Source organism: Calypte anna, chromosome 5A, assembly GCF_003957555.1.
Source record: "Calypte anna isolate BGI_N300 chromosome 5A, bCalAnn1_v1.p, whole genome shotgun sequence".
In the NCBI taxonomy this organism is placed as follows: Eukaryota; Metazoa; Chordata; class Aves; order Apodiformes; family Trochilidae; genus Calypte; species Calypte anna.
The window spans coordinates 4,419,405-4,444,449 of NC_044251.1; the positions used below are offsets into that span (position 1 = coordinate 4,419,405).

At 47.2% G+C, this 25,045-nt stretch overlaps 1 protein-coding gene across 1 annotated transcript in view; it reads right to left on the reverse strand.

Annotated features, from left to right (window-relative positions):
• Nucleotides 1–7,842: 7,842 nt before the first annotated feature.
• Nucleotides 7,843–25,045, reverse strand: part of LOC103534463 (transmembrane protein 263) — a 213,040-nt gene continuing 195,837 nt past the window's right edge. The window contains exon 3 of the mRNA XM_030452228.1: nucleotides 7,843–8,323. Within this exon, the coding sequence (XP_030308088.1) occupies nucleotides 8,037–8,323 (287 nt within the window). The 3' untranslated portion in view covers nucleotides 7,843–8,036. The remainder of the gene's footprint in view (nucleotides 8,324–25,045) is intronic.

Sequence of the window (25,045 nt, forward strand, 5' to 3'; positions counted from 1 at the left end):
TTTTCTCTCCACAATTTGCACTAAACGTTGAGCAGGAATCTCAGCAGAGTCCAGGGGAAGCAGTTGCTGCCCCTCAACATGTTTCGGACATGAGAGGAGTTGGGTCTCTACAAGCAAGAGCTAGAACTGTGGATGGGTAACAATGTTTACAAAACACAAAATGTATATATATATCTATATAAAGCAACCTTCAAGCTTTCCAAACTGAAGGGTACCTGGGGTACTGTACTTTTGCACTGTTTACTTTTACAATGTAAGAGGTAAATATAAATATAATTTATGAATGGTGTCATCCCCTCCAGAATAACTTCCCTTGCCCCCAATAAGCAGGTTTGACTGGAAGCTGAATGTTGAACAACCTCCTCGTTTTCAACCTTGCTGTGACATGTCTGTTTAAATTCTGTTACTGGGCTGAGCAGTTGGTAAGCTGCTCATACATGGTTGTTTGGTAACACCTGTGATATTTCTTTGTGCCAGAAATCCACAAAAAGAGAAAAAAAAAACCGAAAAAAAAAAAAAAGTGATTGGGTAGTTTGGTAAAGGTCCAGCACATTTAATGCTTTATTTCTGTGTTTTCTGTAAATAAAAGTGCAATAAAACTGACCTGGGGGTGAACTTCTACTGAAGGACCTCAGTGACTGAACTGGGGTGTCTGCACCAAGAGAGAAGGAGCAGCATCTCCTGGTGTCCCCAGCTCCTATAGGGTTGGGAGCAGGAAGGCTGTGGGAGCCACACCACAGTCTGCCAGGTCCCCCTCAACCTGGGACATGTACGTTTGCATCTGAAGGATGTCAAAATGCAAGTAGTTAAGCCAAAAAGTGAGACCTCGCAGTCATTTACAGACCTGAGACCTTGTTGTCCTACAGACCATGCCTGGTGCCAAACCCCCAGCTGCAGGGTGCTCACAGCACCAGCACAGGGAGCCAGGCCCCACCTGCCTGCCCCTCATTTCCCCCCCCACCACCACATCTAATGCTGCTCATGCCCTGCAGTGCCAGAGAAAAGTGCTCTGGTTCAGGTCTTAAAATTGCCAGGATGGAAACAGGCAAACAAGAAGGTGGTCCTGGCACCACACAAGGTGTTTTTGTGAGCTGCCTGCTCTCTACAGAGGCAGAGCCTGGAGCACACGGTGCCTTAAGGCAGCAAGGGAGCCCCTGCCAGGCAGTGCCTGCAGGCAGAGCAGGGCAGAGAAAAGCAGAGCAGAGCAGAGCAAAGCAGAGCAGAGAAAAGCAGAGCAGAGAAAAGCAGAGCAAAGTGAAAAGAGAAAAGCAAAGAAAAGAGAAAAGCAGAGAAAAAAGAGAAAAAAGCAAAAAGGAGTAGAGCAGTGAGCAAAGCAAAGCAAAGCAGAGCAAAGCAAAGCAGAGAAAAGCAAAGCAGAGCAAAGCAAAGCAGAGAAAAGCAAAGCAGGGAAAAGAGAGAAAAAAGAGAAAAGAGAAAAAAGCAGAGCAGAGCAAAGCAAAGCAAAGTAGAGCAAAGCAAGGCACAGCAAAGCAGAGCAGAGCAAAAGCAGAGCAGAGCAAAAGCAGAGCAGAACAATGCAAAGCAGAGCAAAGCATCTGAATGGAGAAGCTGGGCTCGAAGGGCAGGAGCAATGCGTGCAGGATAGTGTCAAGAGGCTGATGCAAGGCGTCACCCATCTGATCTCTGCCTGCTGAACAGTCTGGACAGCTGAGACACACACAGCTCTCCCTCCCAACAGCCCAGCCCTCCAGGTGCTTCCTGAAGACCTCAGGCAGCTGCAGAGGGGAAGCCACTGGGGCAGATCTCCAGGGGACAGAGGACAGCAAGGCCTCAGCAGTTTCCCAGCTCTTTTGCTCCTGGACCCACAGAGACGTGACCACAGCTGGTCATATCCACCCAGAGCTGCACACTCCCAGCACTTGACTCACTTCTGCCACAGATGTGTTGGAGCTGCCCACAGCCCACATAAGGCAGGTCTCCTCTCCAATGGTCTCTTCTGAAGTCTGCTGCCCACCAGCTTCCAGCCCAAGGTCCTGGTTGGGAGAGGGTGAGACTGGGAGTTGCACACAAGGAGCTGGGAGGTGCTGCTTGCACACCCCCCATCTGGTTGAGGCCAGGGAAAGCTGTAATTGTATGTCATTTTTCAGCATCCTTTTTCTCTTTAGAGACCTCTGGAGGGGCAGCTTGTTAGTGTTTTGCAAACTGGCTTAACATGGCAAACTTGCTCCAGCTGAGCTGCACAAAATGTTGAGCAGGGGTGGTTGCATCTGATGGCCTCTCAGGGCTTGCAGCTGGAGCAGCTGTAATTCGGCTGTGCTGTCTGCAAGGTGACAAAGCCAGCTCCAGCCCCATGAGGAAGAACGGGGTGACAGTGTGCAGGTCCTGTGGGATGGGCATTTCTTCCATCTGCCTCCCTACAGAGGCATGGGGGCAGCTCCGTGGAGAAACCTCCACCCCTGACACCTTCATTCATGGGCAGTAGCTTCACCTTATCCTCTCCACTGCCAAACCTCCTCCAGCCACCAGCTCTGTGTATCCCAAGCCTTGCTGCCCCAGCCGTGTCTGCAGGCAGTGACAGAGCAGTAGTAGGGCAGGTGGCAGAGGTGGCTGCAGCCAGCCTCATCAGCTTGCTGCTCTTACTAAGCAGCTGGCAGCAAAACCCAGACCAAAAAAAATGGCTTGATTGCTCTGTTATTAGTTACTAAATTAGTACTCCTGCCAGCACTTAGCAAATGCTGAGCTCTTGGCCTCTATCCTTATCCCAGTGAAAGGGACACCCTGTCTGGGGACTGACACCACACAGCCCAGACACTGGGCTGCAATCTTCCCTTCTGAGCTGCTGGGGAGCTGCAAGGGGCTCTGCCCTGGCAAGTGCCTGTGGAGCAAGTGAAGCAGCCGGGGTGGCTGGTGGTGCCCTCCCCAGCACCCACGCTGCCTGCCAGGCAGTGAGCAAAGGGTCTGGCTGTTCCACAGGGCGCCCCTGCAGCTCTGGAGCAGGATGTCAAACCACCTCGTCCTGCAGAAAGGGCTGTCTGCTGTGGGGGGAAATCAGGCTTTCTCTCACGTCCTCAGCTGGGAGAAGTTTCCAGGCAAACCTGCATGAAGAAACATGCTGCTGTAGAAACGGAATTTCCCATCTTTGGCTGCTTAGATCCCGCCTTCGAGGACTAGGCCAGCTGTCCCCAGCCTGAAAGTCTACATGCACAATGGTCTTTAAATCAACACAAGAAATTTACTTTTAGAAATCTTATCCAAACCACTCTTACCATTCTGATCGGGAAATGTGTCTCCAGCAAAGTGGCTTCTGAATTGCAGTTGAAAGCTGAGTCCTAGTTTAAGGAGGGACAGAGATTCAGCCCTGCTTGGTGCCTCATATAGAGCCCTTAGGGGAGAGATCTGATTCCCCAAGGAGTCTGACATCTTCAAATGCCTTTCCTTTCCTTTTTTCTCCCCACTGGAAACAAGAGCCAGCATAACCAAGATTTTTATCCTCAAATTTTACTGTAATTAAAATACAGAGATGCAGAATATTCCCAGAAATACACTGCAAAACAAACCAAGCAAACAAATTTAGTAGGAAACCAATTACAGACAATGAAATGATAAAGAACAAAAGTGTTCTCCAGAGCCCATCACCATCCAAGGGACAGTGTGGCCGCTGTGATGGTTTCTGGTTGCCAAAGGGCTCCTCAGCTCCTAGAGAGGCAGTCAGGACCCAGCATCTGTTCCAGGAGCTCTGTGGATCTCTCTACACACCTCCCTCTTCCCACTCACACTGTTGTTTTTACAAAGATAATTTTGCAATGGAGACACAGCAGTGACCCACCCACAGGGCCAAGAGCCAAGGAGGGAGTCCAGAGGACAAGAGGTGGGTTAAGATTTTCCACAGACAGAACACAAATGGATAGGGAGGAGTGGAAGACATGCACTTCTCTCCCAGCCAGGGGAGCTGCGGGGGCAGAGTTACCCTCTGTGTTCTCCCATCCAATATAAATGTGGATGTTTAACAAAGGTCTCATTGAGAGCTTTAGAGAGCTCTCTCCAGGGGCAAGACAGAAAGCTTGGGAGAGATTAAAAAAAAAAAAAAGTGAAGGATAATGAGATGAGCAAAGGGAAAAGGAGAGAATGTGCCTGTGGGCTCTCCTCTCAGCTGGGAGAGGTTCCTTGGGCATGGGGAACATCCAGCCATGTGAGGCACAGGGCTGCACGTAGGACCACATCCCACCTCCACCACAGGGAAACCTGGCCCCACCACAGGGAGATCACAACAAAAGCCTAGGGGAGAACTGGGAAAGGGGAAGCTGGCAAGGAGGCAACCAGTCTGGCATGTGGATCATCTATTGGGCACATCAGTCTAGCTAAATGGTAGCAGGGCACTGGCCAGATGTGCTCCACCACCACATACCAAACCCAACATTTTTCCACTGCCCTTTCTCTCCTCTTCCCTAGGACAAACTTTGTCACGTTCAGCCTGTGATTCAGATCCTGCCCTAGGAAACAAATCCCCTCCATGCCCCCTCTTCTATTGTTCTCCCATTCCTCGGCTTTCCCCTGTCACCAGTCCCTCCTCAGCTTCTCACCTGAAAACTGGTACTCTTCCTTGTACTAACTCCCTTCGATCCTTCCCTCCATCTCAGTGCTACCCCCTGTATTTTGTACCAGAGTGCCCTTATCTAGTATCTAGCAATTAGACTTATGCACAGTGTAGGTTTTGTTCCTCTTCCCATGAAGGGGTAGTGGCAGAAGGGCTGTGCCAATGGTCCAGGTAGACTCTGAGCTGTCTGGAGTCTCTGCAGGGGGTGAGGAGAAAAGATGGAGCAGCTGTCAGAAGCCAGCAGCTTTCTCATCTGATCCAGAGCTTCCTGTCCTGCAGACAAATCAGTCAGGAGCTGTCTTTTCTCTTAGACGTGGGACACTGACCCTGTTTTCCTTTTACTCTGGTGCTAAGAGTGGCCAGAAAAGCAGACTGGAGCTGGGTCAGCTGGATGAACCAAAATGGAATAGCACACTAGCACAGATGTACTTTCCAGAGGCCTTCGAGTCCTGCATAGTTACATATTCCTGAATGTCTCTTAGGCAGCGTGAGGCCTTGGTTTAGGAGTAAATTTAATCTTGTACCTCTGCCTGATAATTTGCTCTCTTCTGCCATTTTATAGTCCATGAGTTCTCCCTTAGCTGGGCTGTAAGAATAGCAATTGATGCTGTGAGTTCCCTTCACACTACTTCACCCCATCTCCAGGCCACCCCTCAAGGAAATGGAAACTCCAGAAAAATGGAGAGCTTTACTCCATTTAACTGCAAGGACACATAGAAGAGCAGAAATAAAAAAGATGGGAAAACCTCAGGACTGCTATGGCCTTCCATAGTGTATCCTTATCCCATTTTCCATGCCTGCTCTGCACACACAGTGTCTGCAGCTAATGACTTGGGAACACTATTGCAAGAGCCCCAGCAAGAGCCCATGTGGCCTATTGATCAGCCAAAAGTACTGACTAGCCAAAAGTATGATACCTATCACCTGCCCAGGGGTGGGTGGTGAAGCAGAGTCCCTTAGATAACATCTCCTGTCTAAGGCCTGGGAGAGGTGGCTACAAAGAAGATTGTTTACCATCCAAACTGATAAGAAACTGTACCTTTACCTTTCTAAGAGGGCTGGCAACAGCATAGCCAGTTATGCACAAGCAGCTTTTAGCTTTGGGATTAGAGCTGACTTTAGGAACAATCTGTGATCTGGAAAAAGAAATAAGATGTGCTGAGGGAGAGAGAGGGATGAGCAGAGATCCACGAAGTGCAAACTGCTATTCCGTGCTTTGCAGGGCAGTTGAGACAAAGGAAGAACTGACAAGGCTGCTTCTGGCCTTGCCAACTGCCATGAGCATCCCAGCAAAGTGCAGGCACACATCAAGGCCTGATCTTTCTGTGAAGATGCTGCCTTCAGAGACAAAGCCAACATGTCTGGGTCAACTTGGCCTCCATGAGAACAAAAGAGAGAGAGAAATGCACACACATACCAAATGCTGTTTTCTCTTCAAGAAACAAGGATGTAGGTTAAACCATTCTCATGCTATCAAGAGTAACATACTGTGGAGATCAGCAACTTCTTGCCACTGCAAACATCAGGGACAACCCAGTGAAGGGTATGGAGAGAGAATAACAGTGGGATGACTTACACAGGGACACAGCAACTTAAGTCAGGCCCAAGGATATAATAAAGGTCAGAATCAAAACTGTTTCACAAGCCCAAGAACATTCAGAAAAAAATTATGGTGGTGGTGGCGGCTGTACTTACGTATTCCCTGATGTCTGAGACCTAAGCACAAAAGAGCAACCAGGAAGTGCAATGACCTTGAATGGGAAATTAAGATGAAGGAAGCTGGCTTCCATGTCCCATGACAGGGTAGAAAATAAACAAACCACATAAATGCGAGAAAAGGATTTTTTTTGACATTCCTTTGGTTTCAAGAAACTATGCTCTTGGGAAACAGAGGGGAAAACATCCTCTAAAAGACAATTTTTATTTTGACGAGAACCCTATAGAAAAACTGTATCTGGAAGTGCTGAAGATGACTAAGTAAACTCCTCCATGGCAGTGGCAGAGTTTTCTTTACCTGGCTGGAGATATACCTGTGGACTGATACACATATACATATGCTAACACAGATGCATATTTATAAAATACAGCACAAGCACTGCTTCACTTGCCTATGCACCTAACACCCTAACACCTAACAACCTAGGCTAATCCCCTGCCAAAGCCAGGAGTGGCAGAGTTAAAGGTGGAGCCTGTGGCTTTCTTCATCCCAAGAATTAGAGGGGACCTTGGAGTGAGTGAGTGAGTGTGCACGACACTACATAGCCCCTTTGAGCATCTTGGGGCCAGTCTGAAGATGGCTGTGGCTCCCAGATAAATGCAGGTGTCTGGGTCTCTGCAGCACTATGAATGTGCTGGGCTATTTAGTGCAACACGGTGATTTAGAGGAGCTGGAGCCTCAGGAGCTGCTGCCCTGTGCAGGCTGGCTGCCACTGGAGCATACTCACCCCTTAGGGAAGCCTTTTTCAATGCCTGCCCATAGCTCCTGGACTCATAGGGAGAGTCTCCCTTCCCAGCCTGCAGCAGAACATGGGTGACATTTGGGAACACATTTGCTCATGGTTACTACTGATATCTGTGGAGTGAGAGAGTCAAAATGCCCATAATGCAGATAGGGATGCTGCCAGGACTTCAAGAATTAAACCCAAGGGCCTGGTTTGTCTCTCTGTGGAAGATCATCACCTGTGCTGCTGTATCACAGAGACCTGGCAGATGCCACTGTCACCTCCTTCCCCAGGTGGGAACACACAAGAGCTTTCTTCCTTCTGCCTTTCACCAAGAAAATGTGTGCAGAAGTTGATGGCCCAGGCCATATGATACATTTGTATGGCATCATCCCCAGAGCTGCTCTGCTGAGCTTGAGGGTTCCTTCTATGACAGCTGCAATTCAGCCAGGGAGTAAGTGACTGGGAGTAGCTGGTGGGACAGGCCCTGCAAAGAAAAGGTAAGAGGTGCAGAACAGGATGGAGGCTTCCTCCACTTCCACAGTATCTCTCCTTTATGTCAGTGGGACTTTCTTCTGTGGTTCTCCCCTGGCAGATCCCCCAAACACATCTCCCAGAGCCAAGGGAAGGGGTGTTTCAGGGTATGTCTTCCCAACTGAAGATGAATTAGACTACACAACCCACACTTCAAGCCAGGCATAATTCCTCCTCCTCCCCTGTTACTCCCACCTCCAGGCAGATGGAGCCTGGCACACTCTCCCCACCCCTCTGTGCTTGCAAAAGCAGTAGGGGAGAAAGGAAATGGCAGAAACAACTGCACCTTTGAAGCCCTGGGAATAGAGATGGTTCCCAGTAGGTGATGGGAATGAAAGGCATTGACAGTGGCTCTGTGAGCTCTGAGCCAGACTGGAGGTGCTGCGGCTGGAGTCTGCTTGGGTGCTTGACCCTCCCTGAAGCAGCTGCTTCCAACTCAAAGAGGTGCTGTGTTGGGGGTAGAGAATGGGCAGGTCGATTTTCTTGGAAGAGAGCTGCGGTGGGGATTAGTCAGCTTTGTCCTTCTTCTTTGCAGTGAAAGGGACTTTGCCGGCGACCGCGCTGCCCACGGCTCCCACACCCCCGGTCACCGCCGTGACGCTGCCCTTCAGCAGTCCGACGCCAGCAGCGGGGACACTGGTCACAGCTGTTTTGGTGAGCTCCAGGCTCTTGCTGCCCACCCAGGCAACTCCTCCCAACGTGGCCCCCACGGCTCCCCGGGTGATGCTGAACAGGCCGCCCGTCATCCTCCAAATCACCCCTGCCTGCTCCTGTGGATGGTCCCTGCTGGCATCTGAGGGGAGAGAGAGAAAGGGAAAGTCAGAAGTGTCCATACTGCAGAACTCTCTGGGAGCCTCTTCCAGCCTGGGAGAGTTGTTCACCATGGTGCATGTCCCTTGCAGTTCCAGACCTCTTGGTGCCTGAAGGAGGAACCAGGGTGATTTGAGGCCCACAGCACGGCAGGAGAGGGCTGTGGGAGAGTAGGGATGGAAGGAGAATTGCCCAGGTGACAGAGAAGGGAAGATGACAGCTCAGTTGCAGCCCCTAACTCACAAACCTCAGTGTTGCAACGCAAAGCAAATCCTACCAAGAAGAGATGTAATTTCCCTCTCCTGCATGCTGGCTAACACCAGTAAATCACAAAGACTAATGCCAGCATGGGAGGCAGGAACTGTATACAGCACCAGCTGACATTTGCATGGCCTGCAGGTCCTCAGCAGCATCTGTCTGGAGGCAGGTCTGCACTAACGCCAGATGAGGGACTGAGGCACAATACAGACCTATCCAGTGAGAACTGCCAGTGAGCTAGCACAAATAACAAACTGCAGCAAAGATACAGTGACACAAACATCACCTCAGGTTGTACAAGCCCTCCAGAGATCTCAGCTCTGTATTTAATAGTGTCAAGACAGTGCTTAAGTTGCTAGGCTGTGTCACTGCTGCTTTACCTGTGCCAGCTGGAGCAAGGCCAGCACATTACCCACCCAAGCTGCCACTGTACCTGCCCATGACACTGCAGACGTGACGTTCACAGCTCACCACTTCTTGGGAAAGCACTGACAGAAAGAACTGATGCTCACGGGATTCAAACATGACAGCTCTCCTGCTGGCCTCCACACAATCCTCTCCCTTTGCGTCAGCTGCGCACACACAGCAGAGGAGGAGCTGCTCTTTTCATGGGGTAAGATATTTTGGATGCTCTGACTTCTGATTCACTGCCAGTTCCATACACGAGATGAGTTACTAATAATTGCAAAAATACAATAAAGCAATCCTGGCAGGAAAAAAAGCAAGCACCAGCTGGGAATACAGAATCCCTGGAGCAGCAGCAGCCCTTCTAACCCATTAACTACTCAGAAGAAAAGCTGCACAGAGCTTATGCAGCAGGAGAGCTTTGGCCCCCAGCTCAGTGCACACCCTATTTCCTGAGAAGCAAGGAAATGACTGGGATGGAAATGGCTTTCTGAAAGCATGCATAAAACCATGGTGCAGTCATGCCTCTGCAGAGAGTGCAGGACAGGGGCCATGTCAGCTCCAGGCAGTCTCAGGGCAGAACACAGCAGAGGCTCCACCACTGCCTCAAGGAAGATGCTGGTCTGGCTGCACAGGCTGGCCCAGGGACAGGCCTGGCATCTGTCCCTGGGACCAAAGAGGGAGACACCCTGGCTGCAGCTTCCCAGACAAGCTTAACAGAGCTTGGTAGCTGCTACAGAACTAGTGGAGAGCTGCTGGGTGAATGCTCTTTCTCTTTGGAGATTCCAGCCCTTCCATCTCACTCTCCCACACTCTCAGCTCCCCTCACCCCCTTTCTTTAAATACCCATTGTTTATCCAGCCTGGCAGCAGCTTCTTTGGTCTGTTGTTAATAATATTCCAAGCAACAGAAAATTCTACCTTGGAACTCCACTTCCATGTCTCCACCAACTTTCATTTCCACAGATCAGAGTCAACAATGCTGCAGGCTGTGGATTTCCTTCTCCAGCAACCAAAGAGTGCTGGAAGGCTGGCCCAGCAGCTCATCATTTTGTGGGGCTTTTGCATGCTACACACCCTGGTTGATGGAGATGTCAGACCTAGGCAGTCTAAACACTCATTTTCCTCTTACTGCTACTAACTTGTTTCACACCATGTCTTTACCATACCTGCTACTCTGTGTACTTCTGCCAAGATACCCTTGGAGCAGAGACCATCCTCCTGTTGTCTGTCACACAACACAGTAGGTTCTTTAAGTGCTGCTGGAAAATAAGCTTTTTCCTTTCCATTTTATTTTTATTCTTGAAAGAACCAGCTGCCCCAGAGTGCTGGATGGACATGGATGAAGAGACAACCTGACTTTGCCAAGTGATCAGAGCTGCAACCTGTACTACAAACACTGGGGTGGGTGGGGAAGCCATCTACTCACACTGAGGATTCTCAGGTTGTACCATGTTAGCTGAAGGAAAGAAGGATTTTTCAGGCCTCTTAGGAAACACAAGATGTATTCAGATTAAAATTACTAACTTTCAAGCACTTAACAAAGAAGTTTAAGTTCAGGTGATTTGATTCCTCTGGCTCCATTTCTAGCCAGGGAAGAGAAAGGGGCTTCTTCAGAGGCGACTGTGTACAGTAGACTAACTGAGAAGACAGGTTAGGAGGTATGTTGAACCTTTCCTAGGTATTTTTGTGCTGGAGTCTTCTAAAATTCTGTGGATTTTGGAGTCTTCTTGGAGTCACAGGTTTTCCCTTGAGCTTCTCCTAGGCTGTACAGAGCTCTCTCCCTTGGGCAGCTCTCAGGACAGTGGCTGTGAGGGAGTCTACTGTTCACCAGCTCTGATGACTTGGAATAAGCCTGAGGTTACTTGTCTGTCTGATCATCTGGGCAGCAAAGTGGATTTTGAATGCAGTTTCTGGTGTAGCTACAGTTCTACCAGGTATATGATACATTACTTGCCTATTCCTCAACAATTTCTCTAAGTGTTTATTTTTCCCCTCTCCCTCAACGTTACTGAGACCCCATAGTTCCATTTCCAGTTCAGTTGCCTGCCCCTCCAGCTGCTGGTTTTGTGTTTTGTCTTCAGTCCAATGGCAGGAATATCAGAGGGATCTAGAAAGCCAAACAACTGTAAAAGCAGGGCTCTACTCATCAAATATAAGACTGGTCCTCCAATCCTCAGAGGAGGGCAAGTCTTCTGTTCCTGCTCCTCTGTCCAGGGAAGCAAAATCTTTTGTGTTCCATCACAGGACTGCAATGCAGAAGCTCTGGGCATTAAAACACCTACTGGTATTCCCAGCTGCAGAACCAAGAGCTCTATCAATAATTTTCCTGGTCTATCCAGATAAAACTGTTTCTGAAGCTACCTGCAACTCTTCTGTAGGAAGTTTTAGGCCTGTGTCCACATTTTGACTGACCTGGGGCTGCTGGAGATACCCAGCAGGACACCACTAGTGGGAAAATCTGGTACATGATCCGTGAACACCTGCAGGTGGATGGCCCAGGGATGAGAGAGAACAAGGCAACTGCAGATGAGATTGTGGGGGGATGTTAAAGGAACTAAAACACATTGGAGAAAGTGTTAGGGAACACTAATGAAGAAAAGACAAGGACAAAGGTTCTTTCCAAATCATCTCGCCAGAGACAAGGAAGCTTCAGCACACTGGAGCACAAGATCTACCTGTACCTGGTCTGCAGCCACTCTCCTTGTCCTTAAAACTCGAAAGGCAGCAGGGAGGAGGAATGGAGGACTTAGTCCTAACTGTTTCAGAAGCATCCCAACATCTCCAATGCAGAACAGAAGCTGTACCATAATAAACAACCAACCAACTTCAGGTTTAAATAGATGAAAAGAGAAAAAGAAATCATTTGTGTCCCCATCTACAAGAGGACACATCCTAACCTGGCCAAAGGCTGAAACAGGTCATATTCCTTCTGTACTCCAGATGATGCACTGAATGATTTCTAGCCATCCTCAATTAGTCTTCAGGACTGCAATAAACCCCATGGTAAACTGTCATGTAAGATAAGCATCAGATTTACAGTGCAAATTAGTCTCTCAGACAATGGAGTGAGCTAAGCATTTTGTTGGCACAGAGGAGCCCAGATTAAGGGCAAGACAGACAACAGAGATGAAATACACAAAATAATCAGAGAGACAGACACACAACCTGAGCAGGGGCACAATTCTGTTCCCTGAGCCTGCTGTATCCCATGCTGCTCATGAAAGATCTTCACCATCTGCCAAGCATTTTTTGCTTTCCATCAATTACCTGGCCTTTTCAAGGGTTCCTTCAGCTTCACTTCACCCTACTATCAGCTTAGAACACAAGAAGGAGAAAAAGATATTCACAAAATGCATTCCTTTATGAATGCTGGCTCTCTGGACTGGGGTCAGGACCCCACACACCCCACTCTCCTCCTCAGCCACAGCCCTCTATGCCCCCATGGCTTCTCTCCAGAGCAGGATTCCAGCCTGGTGGGGCTCCAGACAAAACAGGATCTTCTAGTCTGAACCTGACAGCACCTATGACTCTGGGCAGAAGTGAGATCAGTTTATGGGTTACAACCAATACCACTTTTCAAAGCTTCCACACGGCTCTGTGGTTTTGCCTTGCAAATTCATTCCATTTCTTTCGTGAGACAAAAAACCAGCCTGGTCTGTGCTGGTGCCAACTACAAATGGCACAGGCACTGTACTTCCCCTTGGTCCCTGCTGGCAGTGGACACGACAGACAAGAGCTCTACTTTAAAAAGGACTGGTACAAGTTGCTCTTGCCTACTTAGTTATAAAAACAGCCCCAAGCCAGGAAAGCTGCCTCAGGGAGCACCATGTATGGTTTTGCATCTTCAGGACACTTCCACCCCTGCTGGGCCCCTGGGCTGGCTCAGAGACCAAAATGTCACCAGTCAGTGTCATAGTTTGTCCCACAGCAGACTGAGAGGAAGGCAGGAGGTCACCAGTTCAAGCCTGAATTACCTCCCTGGCAGCTATTAAGTGAGGACTGGTGGATTTATGCAGGTTCCTCTACCTAGAAAAATGTTCAGTCTGGAGGAAGAAGCAAGGGGTAGAGGGTCAGCTACTCACACAGTCTGGTCCTGTCTTTGCCCAGGTGATTTTTAAGCAACACCAAGCAAATTGCTCTGACCTTTATGGCTTCTGCACCACTCTGATTGAGAATTCGTGATTTTCTAAAAGCCTTGGGTTGTTGAGTCACAAAGAAGCATGTATGGAAGAGAAGTTTCCAGTACTGACATTTCTTGGAGAAAAAACTTAAAGTTTGATTCAAGTGCACTCTTCAGGCTCTGAGAACCCCAGATGGATTGTTATTATTTTTAACCTCGTGATTTTTCTGAGCCTACCTCAATTTGAAATGCATGGGGCTGGCACTGCTTCTTCTCTTCCCCTTCTCTGAAGTGAAGCTGAAGTTAATGATCCCTATTTCCTTGTATTGCTGCACTGTCATGAAGGTTAATTAGGTACAGTTGGTGCAGTGCTTTGAGTGGGGAAATTGTATTTGTATTGTCATGACTGGCGCTGACAGATTCCTGTTGACTTTCTCAGTAGGGATGCCAATGACAACTTCCAAATTTCCTCCGCAGAGGGTTCCAGTTTCCAGGCAAGTCAAAGACAAGAGAAACGCTCGCCCTTCCCCACACACACCAGCTGGGGAGCTGCACAGGTTTATCCTGTAGCTGAGACTTTTTGGGGAAACACACTCCTCTTCTGGCACAAGCAGCTGAAACAGGCAGAGACCACGCTGACTGCTGGGCACATCTGAAATCTCCATGTACACTGCCTAGCAGGACCCATCTCCAGGGAATGGCCAACACTACCTTCTTTCAAGCCCTCCTGCCTGCAGCTGGAGAAGGCTTAGCTGAACCTTGTGAAGGCTGAGATGAAGGAACTGCCTTTCTGTCATTTTAGGATCAAAGATTTAGATCCCGCAGTGTCACAGGCAAAGCACAACAAAGCGTTTGCTCTTCAAACACTTGTGCTTCACTCCTGCCATCAATCCCATGGTTGAAAACAGCTTCCCAGGCTCAGCTGCTCTGCTCTTCCCAGCCCTGAATGCTACAAACCAAGACGGCTGCCACCAGCGAAAAGCCTAGAAATGCCACATTGAGTTTAGTCTGGGAGTTTTAAACTTTTAACTCTGTGATCAGCAAGACATCCTCCCTTCCCTCTGCAACATGATCGTCTGGGAAGCTGCTGCACACAGCAAAACAAGGGCAGCTGTCTCCAGGGCTGGCTCACCCCAGGGCTCCTCACTGGCACAAGGAGCTTTAATTGTTCTTTACACGTGCCTCAGAAGCAGTAATAACTGCTGATGCCTCTGCCTTGCAGCACTGAGACAGGGTTCAGAAGGGTAAATGAACGGAGTGACTTGTTTTCCTTGGCTGAGCCCTCAGGGAGAAGCATCTAACTCTGCAAGTGAGAGGTTTACAGAATCACAGAATAATCCAGGTTAGAAAGGACCTTTGGGATCACCAAGTCCAACCCTTGATCCACTCCCCCCCGTGGTTCCCAGCCCATGGCACTGAGTGCCACATTCAGCCTCTTCTTAAAAACCTCCAGGGATGGAGAATCCACCCCCTCCATGGGCAGCCCATTCCAATGTCTGAGCACCCTTAAGAGTTGTTTGGGAGTTTTCTGACTTTTTGTTGGAAAGCAGTGTGTCACCAAAACAGAAATAGTTTGTAAAGACGTGGTTGGTGGGACTGCTGAAATTTCCACTGAAAAAAAGAATTCAGGAAGATTGGCCTCGGAGCACCTAACCAACCCAGTGGTTAAAATGTAGTGTAACCCAGTGGACCAGCCCTGCCTCAGCCCAAGGACACTCTCCAGCCTCACAGATATCCTTCTATATGGCCCAAGCAGAAGCTGAAAGCCATTTTAATATTTTTTGTTCAATTGTTTCACTTTCTAAGATATATTAATTGGAGGAGGAATATAAACTTGTCCTCTCGTTTCCCAAGTGCTTTCAATACCAGGGTGAAGATCTGCCCTGACATAGAATTCTTGTAAAAAAAATTACGGAAAGAGTAGATTTAGATTGGATGTTAGGAAAAAGTTCTTTACCATGAAGGTAGTGGAAAAATGTAATGGGTTGCCCAGGCTGGTAGTTGAGGCCTCCTACCTGGAGATATTCAAGGTGAGGCTTGACAAGGCTCTGAGCAACCTGATCTAGTTGAGGGTGCTCCTGCTTGATGCAGGGGGGTTGGACTAGATGACCTTTAGAGACCCCTCCCAAACTCAAATTATTCTATGATTCTATGATCTCTGAGAGAAAATGGTACAAATTTGTACGACCTCCTCGAAAGGCTGCCATCCTCTGATATAGATTATAAGTGCTTAAGGATAAGGACTTACCCTTTGATAGGCTTCTCCAACTTATAGGCTTAAGGAGAAAGATTGCAAGAAAGATAAGCCCACAGCAAAGCTACAGGTGGCATTGCCTACTTGGGAAGAAGGAAAACTGGACATAAGTTTCTGTCTCCATTGCAACATCTCTTTTTCTAAACATGGAATTTATGCAGGTCAGGTTTTTGCTACTGGCCAGACAGGTTGCTATAAAACATACAGGGTGTCTCAAGGCCACTGGCAGAGTGAAGAGATGATACCAAAAAGCATGAGATTTCAGCGTGCCCCAGAGAACTGTGTGCAGTGGCTGCTTCTTCCCAGCCTCTCCAGCCTTCAGGTCCTGTGTAAGAAACTGCAGTGGTGCATATGAACAACAAGGGACAGCTGTCAGTTGGATTCTACCTTCACTCTCACTTGTGTTAAAAGCATCAGAAGTGGCCATCAGACTTAGTGCCACACTGATGAGTCTCCAATAGGAAAAGGAGCCATTGGTGAAGTTTTCCATGCCTTTTTTTTTTTTTTTTTTTCCCCAGGATTTTATGCAAGCCCCTGGACTGATTCAAGAGCTTGTATGTGGCACAGAGTGTGGACAGAGACAGAATGTTCAAAAAACCTGACATTTTGGATCACAAGGACTGGAAATATATAGGCTCCTGATCTCACCTAGGGATATGTGGTTAGAACTGGAATAATCCAGTAGACTCAGTGATTTTCAATGGCCTCAAGCTCTAATGGTCTGAGAAAGAGAGCTTCCAGACATAACATTTTATTCCTTACCAAATACCTTTCCTAGTATTTGTGCCCAGGCTGAAGAGACCATCTTTTTAAGCCTGCTTTTTGACCCATGCTAGCTCAGCTCTTGTCAGGGCACATCACCTACTCTGTCAATTCTGTAACAGTGGTTGCACATTCTTCACTGAGCTGCTTTCAGCACAGAAAGATCCCAAATGAACCAGAGACTCTTATTAAACAGCCTTGTTAATTCAGCTGTGATAAAGACACAAGAAAAAAAAAATAGTCAATATTTGTAAAATGAAAAAGGACAAAATCCATAGAGAGATAAAGGTCATTTTCACGGTTCTGAGCCCCTTACAACTGATAAAAAGTACATAACATAATCCAAGCTTATGTAAGAAATTACTTTTCTTCCATGCTCTAGTGCTACCCAGTGGATTTGAAACACAGGCAGAGTCGGGCACTCCTCTGTCCAGTCAGGCTACAAATCCTTCCCATGACAATACTGCTTACCCAAAATTTATCAGAAAGTACCTGAAGTGTCACCCCAGCAGCAGTTTGGGAAGGGGTACGGGAGCAAAAGATGGTTGTGTTTCACCAGCAGAAAGGTGCTCCAAGCTGCCAAGATCAGACATCAAAAGTCTGCTCTGCTGATTTATCAGCTGCTGTGAATATTTTGTGTACTCTGCCACCTTATTATTAAAGGCTTCATCTCTCTTCCTTATGGAAACACATGATTGTGACTCAAGCATTTTACATCTAAGTGATCTGAGAATTTGTTGAAAAATAATCCCAGTAAAGTTGGGAATATATCTGGCCTTGCTAATATGGTTCGCCCAGGTTCAGGCATTTCCTCTTCCCACTGCTGGAGCAGCTAAGCTGATGCTTTCCAGCCAGATGGCTGGCACCAGTGAGAAATCCATGAATTCCCCACTTATTTTGATTGCGTGCTCCCCACCTCTCTCCCAGGCACGTGGAGGAACTGAAAAAAATACCCGAACCAGATGGCAGCTCAGAAATCAAAGCCACAAATTTTAACTGACTTAAGTCTGAGTAAAGATTTTTCAATTCAGAGAAATGACCTGTTCATCCCAGAGGCTATCCAGGAATCTTTCTGTCCATCCAAAGGATAATAAGGCAGTTAAGCTAAAAGCTTTGTCCTACAAGAAGCTGGGAATTTACAGGGAGGCACAAATATGCTTGCCTGCTCCTCCTTCAGCATGCCAGCAACAGGCAGGATACAGCCTCTGCCATGGCACAGTCTCAAAAACTTCTTCCCCATCTCAGCTGTCAAGGGAAAAGCACTGAAGTCATGAGTGGGAGGCATGTTACCTTTGGAAGCAAACAGATGACCAGGCAAAGCATCCCTTCCCCACAGCCAAACTGAACAGGAAAGGTCAGGACCCAGCCACACCTTAGACAATCAGATCTATTCCAGTGCAAAGATCACATCTTATCTCTATGCCCAAACCTCTCATGTGTCCCCTTGCCTCTGCTACTTCTAAGTCAGCAAGTAGATCCTACTTATTTTGTTCTTGGTGAGTTTGCAACCTGGAAATCTCAGCCTTGAATGCATACATTAGACATAGCACTAACACTGCCAAAGGATACATCAAACCTTCTTCCCCTGTTCTTCAGGTAAGGACTGTGAAGTGGCAAGTGTGACAATTCCCTTTGCTTCCTTACAGATTCACCTTCTTGCCTTTTCCAGGGCAGATTTCAATATGCACAGCAGGGATCCCACACACACTTTGCTTCCTGGTGACTACTGCAGGGCTCTGCTGCTCAGGTAAACTGGATTTCTTCTTTGATGCCAGCGAAGAACTGCCTGAGAGTTTGACTCTCAGAGACACTGGGATATCTAGGCCTTCCTCTGAGATTAGTGCTTCATATAGTTGGGTGAGTATTTGGAATAAGAGAGACTCCTGCCCACCTCCTCAGCACGGCCACCAGCTCAGCACCATCCATGCTCTCAGCTTCTCTTGGGACGAAAAGTTTGCTTTTCTCCACTGCCAAGCAGTGATACATAGGTTCCACTTTATCTGAAAGGGAGGAGTCCCTGTTACTTCTTGGCCTTCCCCTGAGTCAGTCTTGACTCTAGCTTGAGGTATCCCCTGTCCTTGCCTGGTTGACCATAAAGTACCAGAATCATAGTGTATGCAGAGCCTGATTCCCTCTCTGCTCTGTTTCTAGTTCTCCTGAGGAATTTCTAGTCTGCAGTGCATCTCTGTGGGACTGGGAGGGAGGGATTTCAAACCTCCCACGAGTTTTAGAAGGACCTTCCTTAACTCAAAGATGACCATTTCGTAGAATCATAGAACTGGCTGGGTTGGAAGGGACCTCAGAGATCATCAAGTCCAACCCTTGATCCACTCCCGCTGCGGTTCCCAGCCCATGGCACTGAGTGCCACATCCAGTCTCTTTTGAAATGTCTCCAGACACGGACAATCCACTACTTCCCTGGGCAGCCCATTCCAATGTCTGATCACCCTCTCTGTAAAGAAATTCTTTCTAATATCCAACCTAAATTTCCCCTGGCACAACTTGAGACCCTGCCCTCTTGTCTTGCTGAGAGTTGCCTGGGAAAAGAGACCAGCCCCCCCCCCCGGCTCCAACCTCCTTAGCCTGATGAATCCAGTTCCCAGCAGGGATTTCATGCAAGAGACCAGGATCAGAAATATTAGTAATATTTCTGCTCTCATTCACTTTACCAGCTGCTGAAAATCCTCCCACATGCCTTACTGGGATAGTTATGTGGTGGGGAAGACTGCAAGCCTGGGGAACCTGAACTTCCCTTCTCTGTTTTGAATCAAAGCCAAACTTTGCTGTCAGAGCAAAGTGCTCAGCTGAAAAAAAAAATAAGCTGCACATGGACTACAGCCTTTCAGGTCTCTGTGTTAAGACAACAATTACTGTCTTGATTCTGCAAGACAGCCTCACCTGGCAATGCTGTCATGCTTTTGCTATAGGGAAGTGAAGGACAACATTACCATCCTTCAGATTTCCCTTAAACTTTCTTGTGCAGTTCAGTACACATGGGAAGCAGCAGGGCAGAATGACTGACTCCTTTAAAAATGAGGGAGTATCCAAAGATGCTTTCAATGGCATCCAAAGATGCTTTTTCATGGCACAGAGCTGCAGGATCTGTGTGTCAGGTATCCCCCTAGCTTCCATATCATGGTACTCAGCTCAGCTTGTGGTCTACAGGCATGCACATGCTACCATCAGAAACTCTGTATTCCAACATGCCACATCCTAGCTTGGCTAATGCATTCATTGCAGAAACTCATTTGCACCTTTACTTTCTTCCATTTGTTTCCAATCAGACGTATATAGGGAACAACTGGAGCGGAATAAAATCTAACCAGAGCCTGATACCACATCAGAAATCCCATCAAGCTCTCTTCTAGTCTCAACAGGCCCTCCACTGAAAGAAAACACCTTGTTATAGGCTGGAGAACCCCTGCATACACTGTGTCTCCAGCAGGGATTCTTAATGGGCTGGTAGTCAGAAACTGGGTTTTATTTTAGAAAGTACAGAAAAAAAAAATCCTCTCTATTTAAATATCCTCCCAATTCTTAATGGTAATTTTCTGGACCTTCTTCCTAGGGTCCTTCTATCAAGGAATTCCAGGCAGAGAAATCTTAATTCTCCAACAATGGCACAGCAGAGCCCGAATGGCCCAGGAGATAGGGCAGACAAATTTCATGCCTGCTGTACACAAGCACACATCTGCTCAAGCAAAAGCTCCAGCAGCAGGATATTCACAGCCCTATTTACCATTCAGTCAGAGCAATGTAAGGGGGCCACTTCAGCCCTCTGATGCCTTCAACTTGGAAAATCCATCTGACACCACCAACCCTAACCCAGGCTGCAGAACTGATCCTATCTGCTGTGTCTTCTTACTGAAAGGGACTTAAAAACACATGGCCCTCAGCCCACACCTTCCAGATTTCTGCTTAAGTTTTATCAAGCCTCCTGTGGTCACATTCAAGCATTTTTGCAGCTAGGGGCCATCCTGAGCACAGACAGATGCTGTGAGCTGAGCACTAAAGGCTTCTTTTCCTCTACAGCAACAACTTGGCAGTCTGACCTCTAGCTGGCTGATGGCAGCACCTGGATGCCATCCAAACACAGTAAGTTTCTTGCAGCTGAATATCCTTAGTCCCTCTCCTAGGGCACAGTCTCCATTACACAGATATTGTTTATGACCCCAATTATCTCCCAGAAACTGGTCCTTGCCTGCAGTTAATAACCAAGGCTAAGTGCTCAACTGTTAGGACTCCAGAAAACTGATTATTAAGTTCTCTGTCAACAAAGTTCAGAGTCTTTCACTGCTATTTGAAACTCTGACTAATGATGAAATGAACTCATCTGTGACACAGCCAGGTGAGGGGGAAAAGTCATTTCCTTTTCCTGGAGGTATCAGCTGAGCAAGGAGAAGAGAAGCCCTCCTTTAGCTATCTTCTTGCCTTCCCTCATGTCTGGGGGATTACAAAGAACATCTTACTTAGCAAAATACTTCACACTTTTCTTGGAACCCAGATCATGTGGGCAGATCTATCTGTAAAATGGGCTCACTCTCCATAAAGTGCCTTCATGGATCCCTTGCAAACTGCAACTCCTGCCCTAGGATTTCAGCTTTCCAGCATTAACTAGGGCACACTAATACTGGAGACACCTGTGGGGCATGAAAATGAGACCTCACTTCTGAAACAAAGGCTACATAAGATCCAACATGCAGTGTGTAGAGATGAATCTCAGGTTTCAAGTGGACATCTATATCCAACAATGGACATGTTGTCAGCCTTTCCCAGCCTACTCCTCACTGGCTCATTTATTAAGCAGCCCTCCAACTACTTATCAGAAAATTGTAGTTCCAATTCAGAAACCACTTCCCTTTCACAGCTCTTTCTTGTCTTCGGAATGCTAATGGAAGACCATCAGCCTCATGCTCACAAGTGGCACTAGCTATCTCACGAGACATAAGTTTTGCAAGAAATGCACAAACCTCCACTCCATAAAGCATGAAAGTCTGATTTGGGGGAATTACCACCAGGTCTGTCCCAATCCACACAGAGACACTCTCAGATAACAAAAAAAAACCAACAAAAAAACCCAACACCAAACCCAGGCAGAGCATCTATGGGACACTGGGAAAAAAAAAAAAAAAAAAAGACCATGACATGGGAAGAGGAAGATTGGCTAAATAAGCATAGGGGTTCCTGGTTGTTTATGCACAACATGAGGAGCTGATGCCTACAAACAACTTTGGGTGCAATGAGCTCACTGACTGAATCTTAGAGTGTGACTTCTGCTGCTGCCACTACAGAAAGTCAGGAAACAGGGGTAGGGGCAGGGCACTGGTTACTGAAAGGTCTCCTGAAGCTAAAATCTCCTGCTCAGACGCCTGCTCCCCCAGCTCCCTCCCAACATCTGAGGAGCCAGCAGTGGGACAGCTATCATTCAGGAATTCATACATTTTCTGGTGAAGAAGATGCAAATATCATTCTGCACTGATGGAACAGCACCCAGAGAGAGAGGAACATTTCCTGCAAAAGCTTGCTGGTGCTTTTTCTGTCCTGCCCAGTCCATTCCCAGCCACAACTCCCATGACCATAGAATGAATGAATGAATCATAGAATCATCTGGGTTGGAAGGGACCTCAGAGATCACCAAGTCCAACCCTTGATCCACTCCCCCCGTGGTTCCCAGCCCATGGCACTGAGTGCCACATCCAGTCTCTTTTGAAATATCTCCAGACACGGAGAATCCACTACTTCCCTGGGCAGCCCATTCCAATGTCTGATCTCCATAAAGGAATTCTTTTAAATATCCAACCTAAACATCCCCTGGTACAACTTACAAACATGGTGACACTTTCTAATGAAAGGGGAGCACTATTTATTGTGTCTACGGCTCCCATCAACAGAGAGGCTTCCTCAGCAGACACCCAGCTGCCCCACAGACAGAGGCACATGAAATGCAAAGGCAACAAGTCGAAACAAATGTATTTGGTGTGGGACCATGCCTGCCATTCCCAGCCACCAGCTAGTGACCATGTAACAACTCAAAGGGAGTCTGCAGGATTGCGGAGCTGAGTCCTCAGCTTCCATCCTCCACAAGGGCTTGGCAAGAGGAACGTGGCCACCAGTCCCAGAGGCTGCTCAGAAAGCTTAAGAAACACACACTTTTTATCCTTATGCACAGATTTACTTACTCGTGTTCTCAGCAGAAGCACTAAGGGCCATAATTGCATCCATTAGTGACTGGGGTTATCAGAGCTCTCAGTCACAGCCTCTGCAGCCTCTCCTGATGCTTGGGAAATGCCCAGGAGGAACAAGGCAGTGGCTGCAGTGAGGGCTTTAAGAATTGGCTAAGTTGTTGCTTTTGCAACTAAAACAAAATCTGTGGCAAGGACTGCTATGGGTAGGGAAGTGTAAACTTCTCCATTTGTGGAAAACACTAGTCATGTCTCTGAAAGTGAGGTGGAGGAAAGAAAAGAAGGGCTCTTTTCAGAGACTGCTACAGCGAGAGCCAAGAATGGTCTGCCTGCAAATTTGTCCTTATGGCAAACTCTGATGACTGCTGGATTCTGCACACCAGAGCTTCCCAGGAGCCAACACACTGAGACAGAGCTGGCCTGTATGGAAGAGCACTTGTGGATATTCAGTCCAGATGGTCCTGCTTGCCAGGAAAGCAGCTGAACCACTGTACAGACACAGACAGTCCTGATGTCCACTTGCTTCTGCCTTCACCTGTCTCTGCCCCACAACTGATTGAGGGTATCAGAGAAACTGAAGCTCATCTGGGAATTAAGAAGAGAGATTCTGGAACCCCAAACTTTCCATAAACAGCAGGAAATGGAAAAGCAGTGGTAATACTAAACTCTGGCTAGAAAAACTGAACCTGATCTCAGAAAACACTCTAAGTTTTCAAGATACTGAGTTCTCTCTGAGTAGCCAGGACTGTAATAACCACCTGGATAAAATGCCACATACCCTGACAAACTTCAGAAGGTGTCCATGACTTCAGCATCTCAAGATGGGTTGCAAAGTTTCAGGTTCAGCATGTTAAGTTCGTGTTTAATTACAATGCAGGATCTGCAAAAGCAGAATCACTGTTGATTTAATGATTTATTCAATGTTATAGGCTAAACAAGCTGTGTTGTACCACTGATTCAATTTTTGGGGAGATCCTCCATATCTCAGCCTGTTTAGCTAGCAAAGTCCAATGCCTCCTGCTCCCCACCTTTCCTGTTCAAGGATCACAGTTGATCACTTGGTATGAAGTAATTTAAGTTTGGAAACTCAGAATGGCACAGATGCCTGACGTGGGGCTCTGAATTCTCTCAAGTCTAGTGTGCACACATTGGAACTACCAAATGGGCACTTTGCAAAAAGATTCAAGAGTGACAGCAGATGCTGCCAGCAGAAAAATCTGCCTACTGAGAAATATTGTACAAGCAAAATGATTAATGAGGGCTTCAGTTTTTCTCTGGAGTCAGCAACTGAACTATGAAGACTTTATTGCAATTTAGACTTGCATGGTGGGGCTGCTTTCCACCGTGAAAGGAGAAGCAAAGGGAAGGGGGGGACAAAGATGTGGGACTGACATTGAGTCAGTGTGGGGGAGCTGCATCCAAGCAGTGCCACTGCAATGCCACTGGTTTCCTTCCCTCTGTCCCCTGGTGCCATGGAGACTTCCTGACCCTGCCCTCATGGCTCACAGGACTTCATAGACCTTAGTGAGAATTTTTTAAGCTGACTGACAGTAATCTGGAAAAAACACCACCCAGGAGCTATGAAATTGCATCATTGCCAAAGGGGAGCCTAATGCAGAGAAGGAAAGAGGATGTGGCTAAGTGGAAAGGAGATCTTTACATAGGTACCCTGGGTCAGCCCTGCAGAATTGTAGTGAGTCTCTGAGGCCAAGGTAAGAAATAAATTCTTGCAAAGATCAGTGAAGCTTATGCTTACAATACAGCTGTAATTATCCAGTTAATCAAAGCTAAAATCCTTCAGTTTTGTGAATCCAGCCAGCCAAAGGCTGCAAATTCACAGTTCACTCACTTAACCCCTAACTGTCCTACATCCTAGAAAGCCAAGGAATAGGAAGTCTTGAAAGGCTTCAAAATTTTACTCTACATCACCTCCTTACAACTTTCTACCTTCATTCCTAGCCTTCCAGTGCTTGGATAAGGACTTGTTACCAAAGAGGCTTAGATAAGAAATGTAAGGTATTAGCTGTCTGCAGCTGTTCAGATCCTAAATCTGTACTATATGAATGTTGTTTGTGTAGACACAGATCTTTTCCTGTCATAAACATCACCTCAGTCGTTACTTTTGACATCCACGGAGGTGTATGGCATAAATCAAAAACTTACATATTTTATTCTGGTCAATAGAGCTCACAGTGGGGTTACTTGTAGTGACCAACTGAATTTTCTTCACTGCAAACTACTTCTTTTTAAGTACCTTGCTGCTTTGCGACACACAGACTTTGTTTTAAATGCTACAAGAAGGGAGAAAAAAAAAGTAGTCTATCAAACAAGAGAAAAGTAGACCACACAGATCACTTCTCACTTTCCAGGGTCGCTGATGCAGTGCAGATACATGTTGCTTGACAACAGGCTTGTCACTGGCTTTGGGTGGTGAAACATCAGCATCAGTTCAGGCTGGCAGGAAAATTTTCAGTGTGCCCACATAATGCTTTTAGTCTTGACATTAATGCTGCTAAAACCTGCACCTGAGCATTTCCTGACATTCAAGCAGTCCTAGGCCTTGAGATAAGAGCCTGCTCTTATAAATGACATTAAATAAAAGTTTTACTTAAAGTTCAGAATTTTAGGGGCTGTCCATTTACTTAGGAATTCATTTTAATTATGAAAAATTAAGTAGGAGAAATTATTGTGAAGCACATGGGCTCCACATATGATGTCTGTG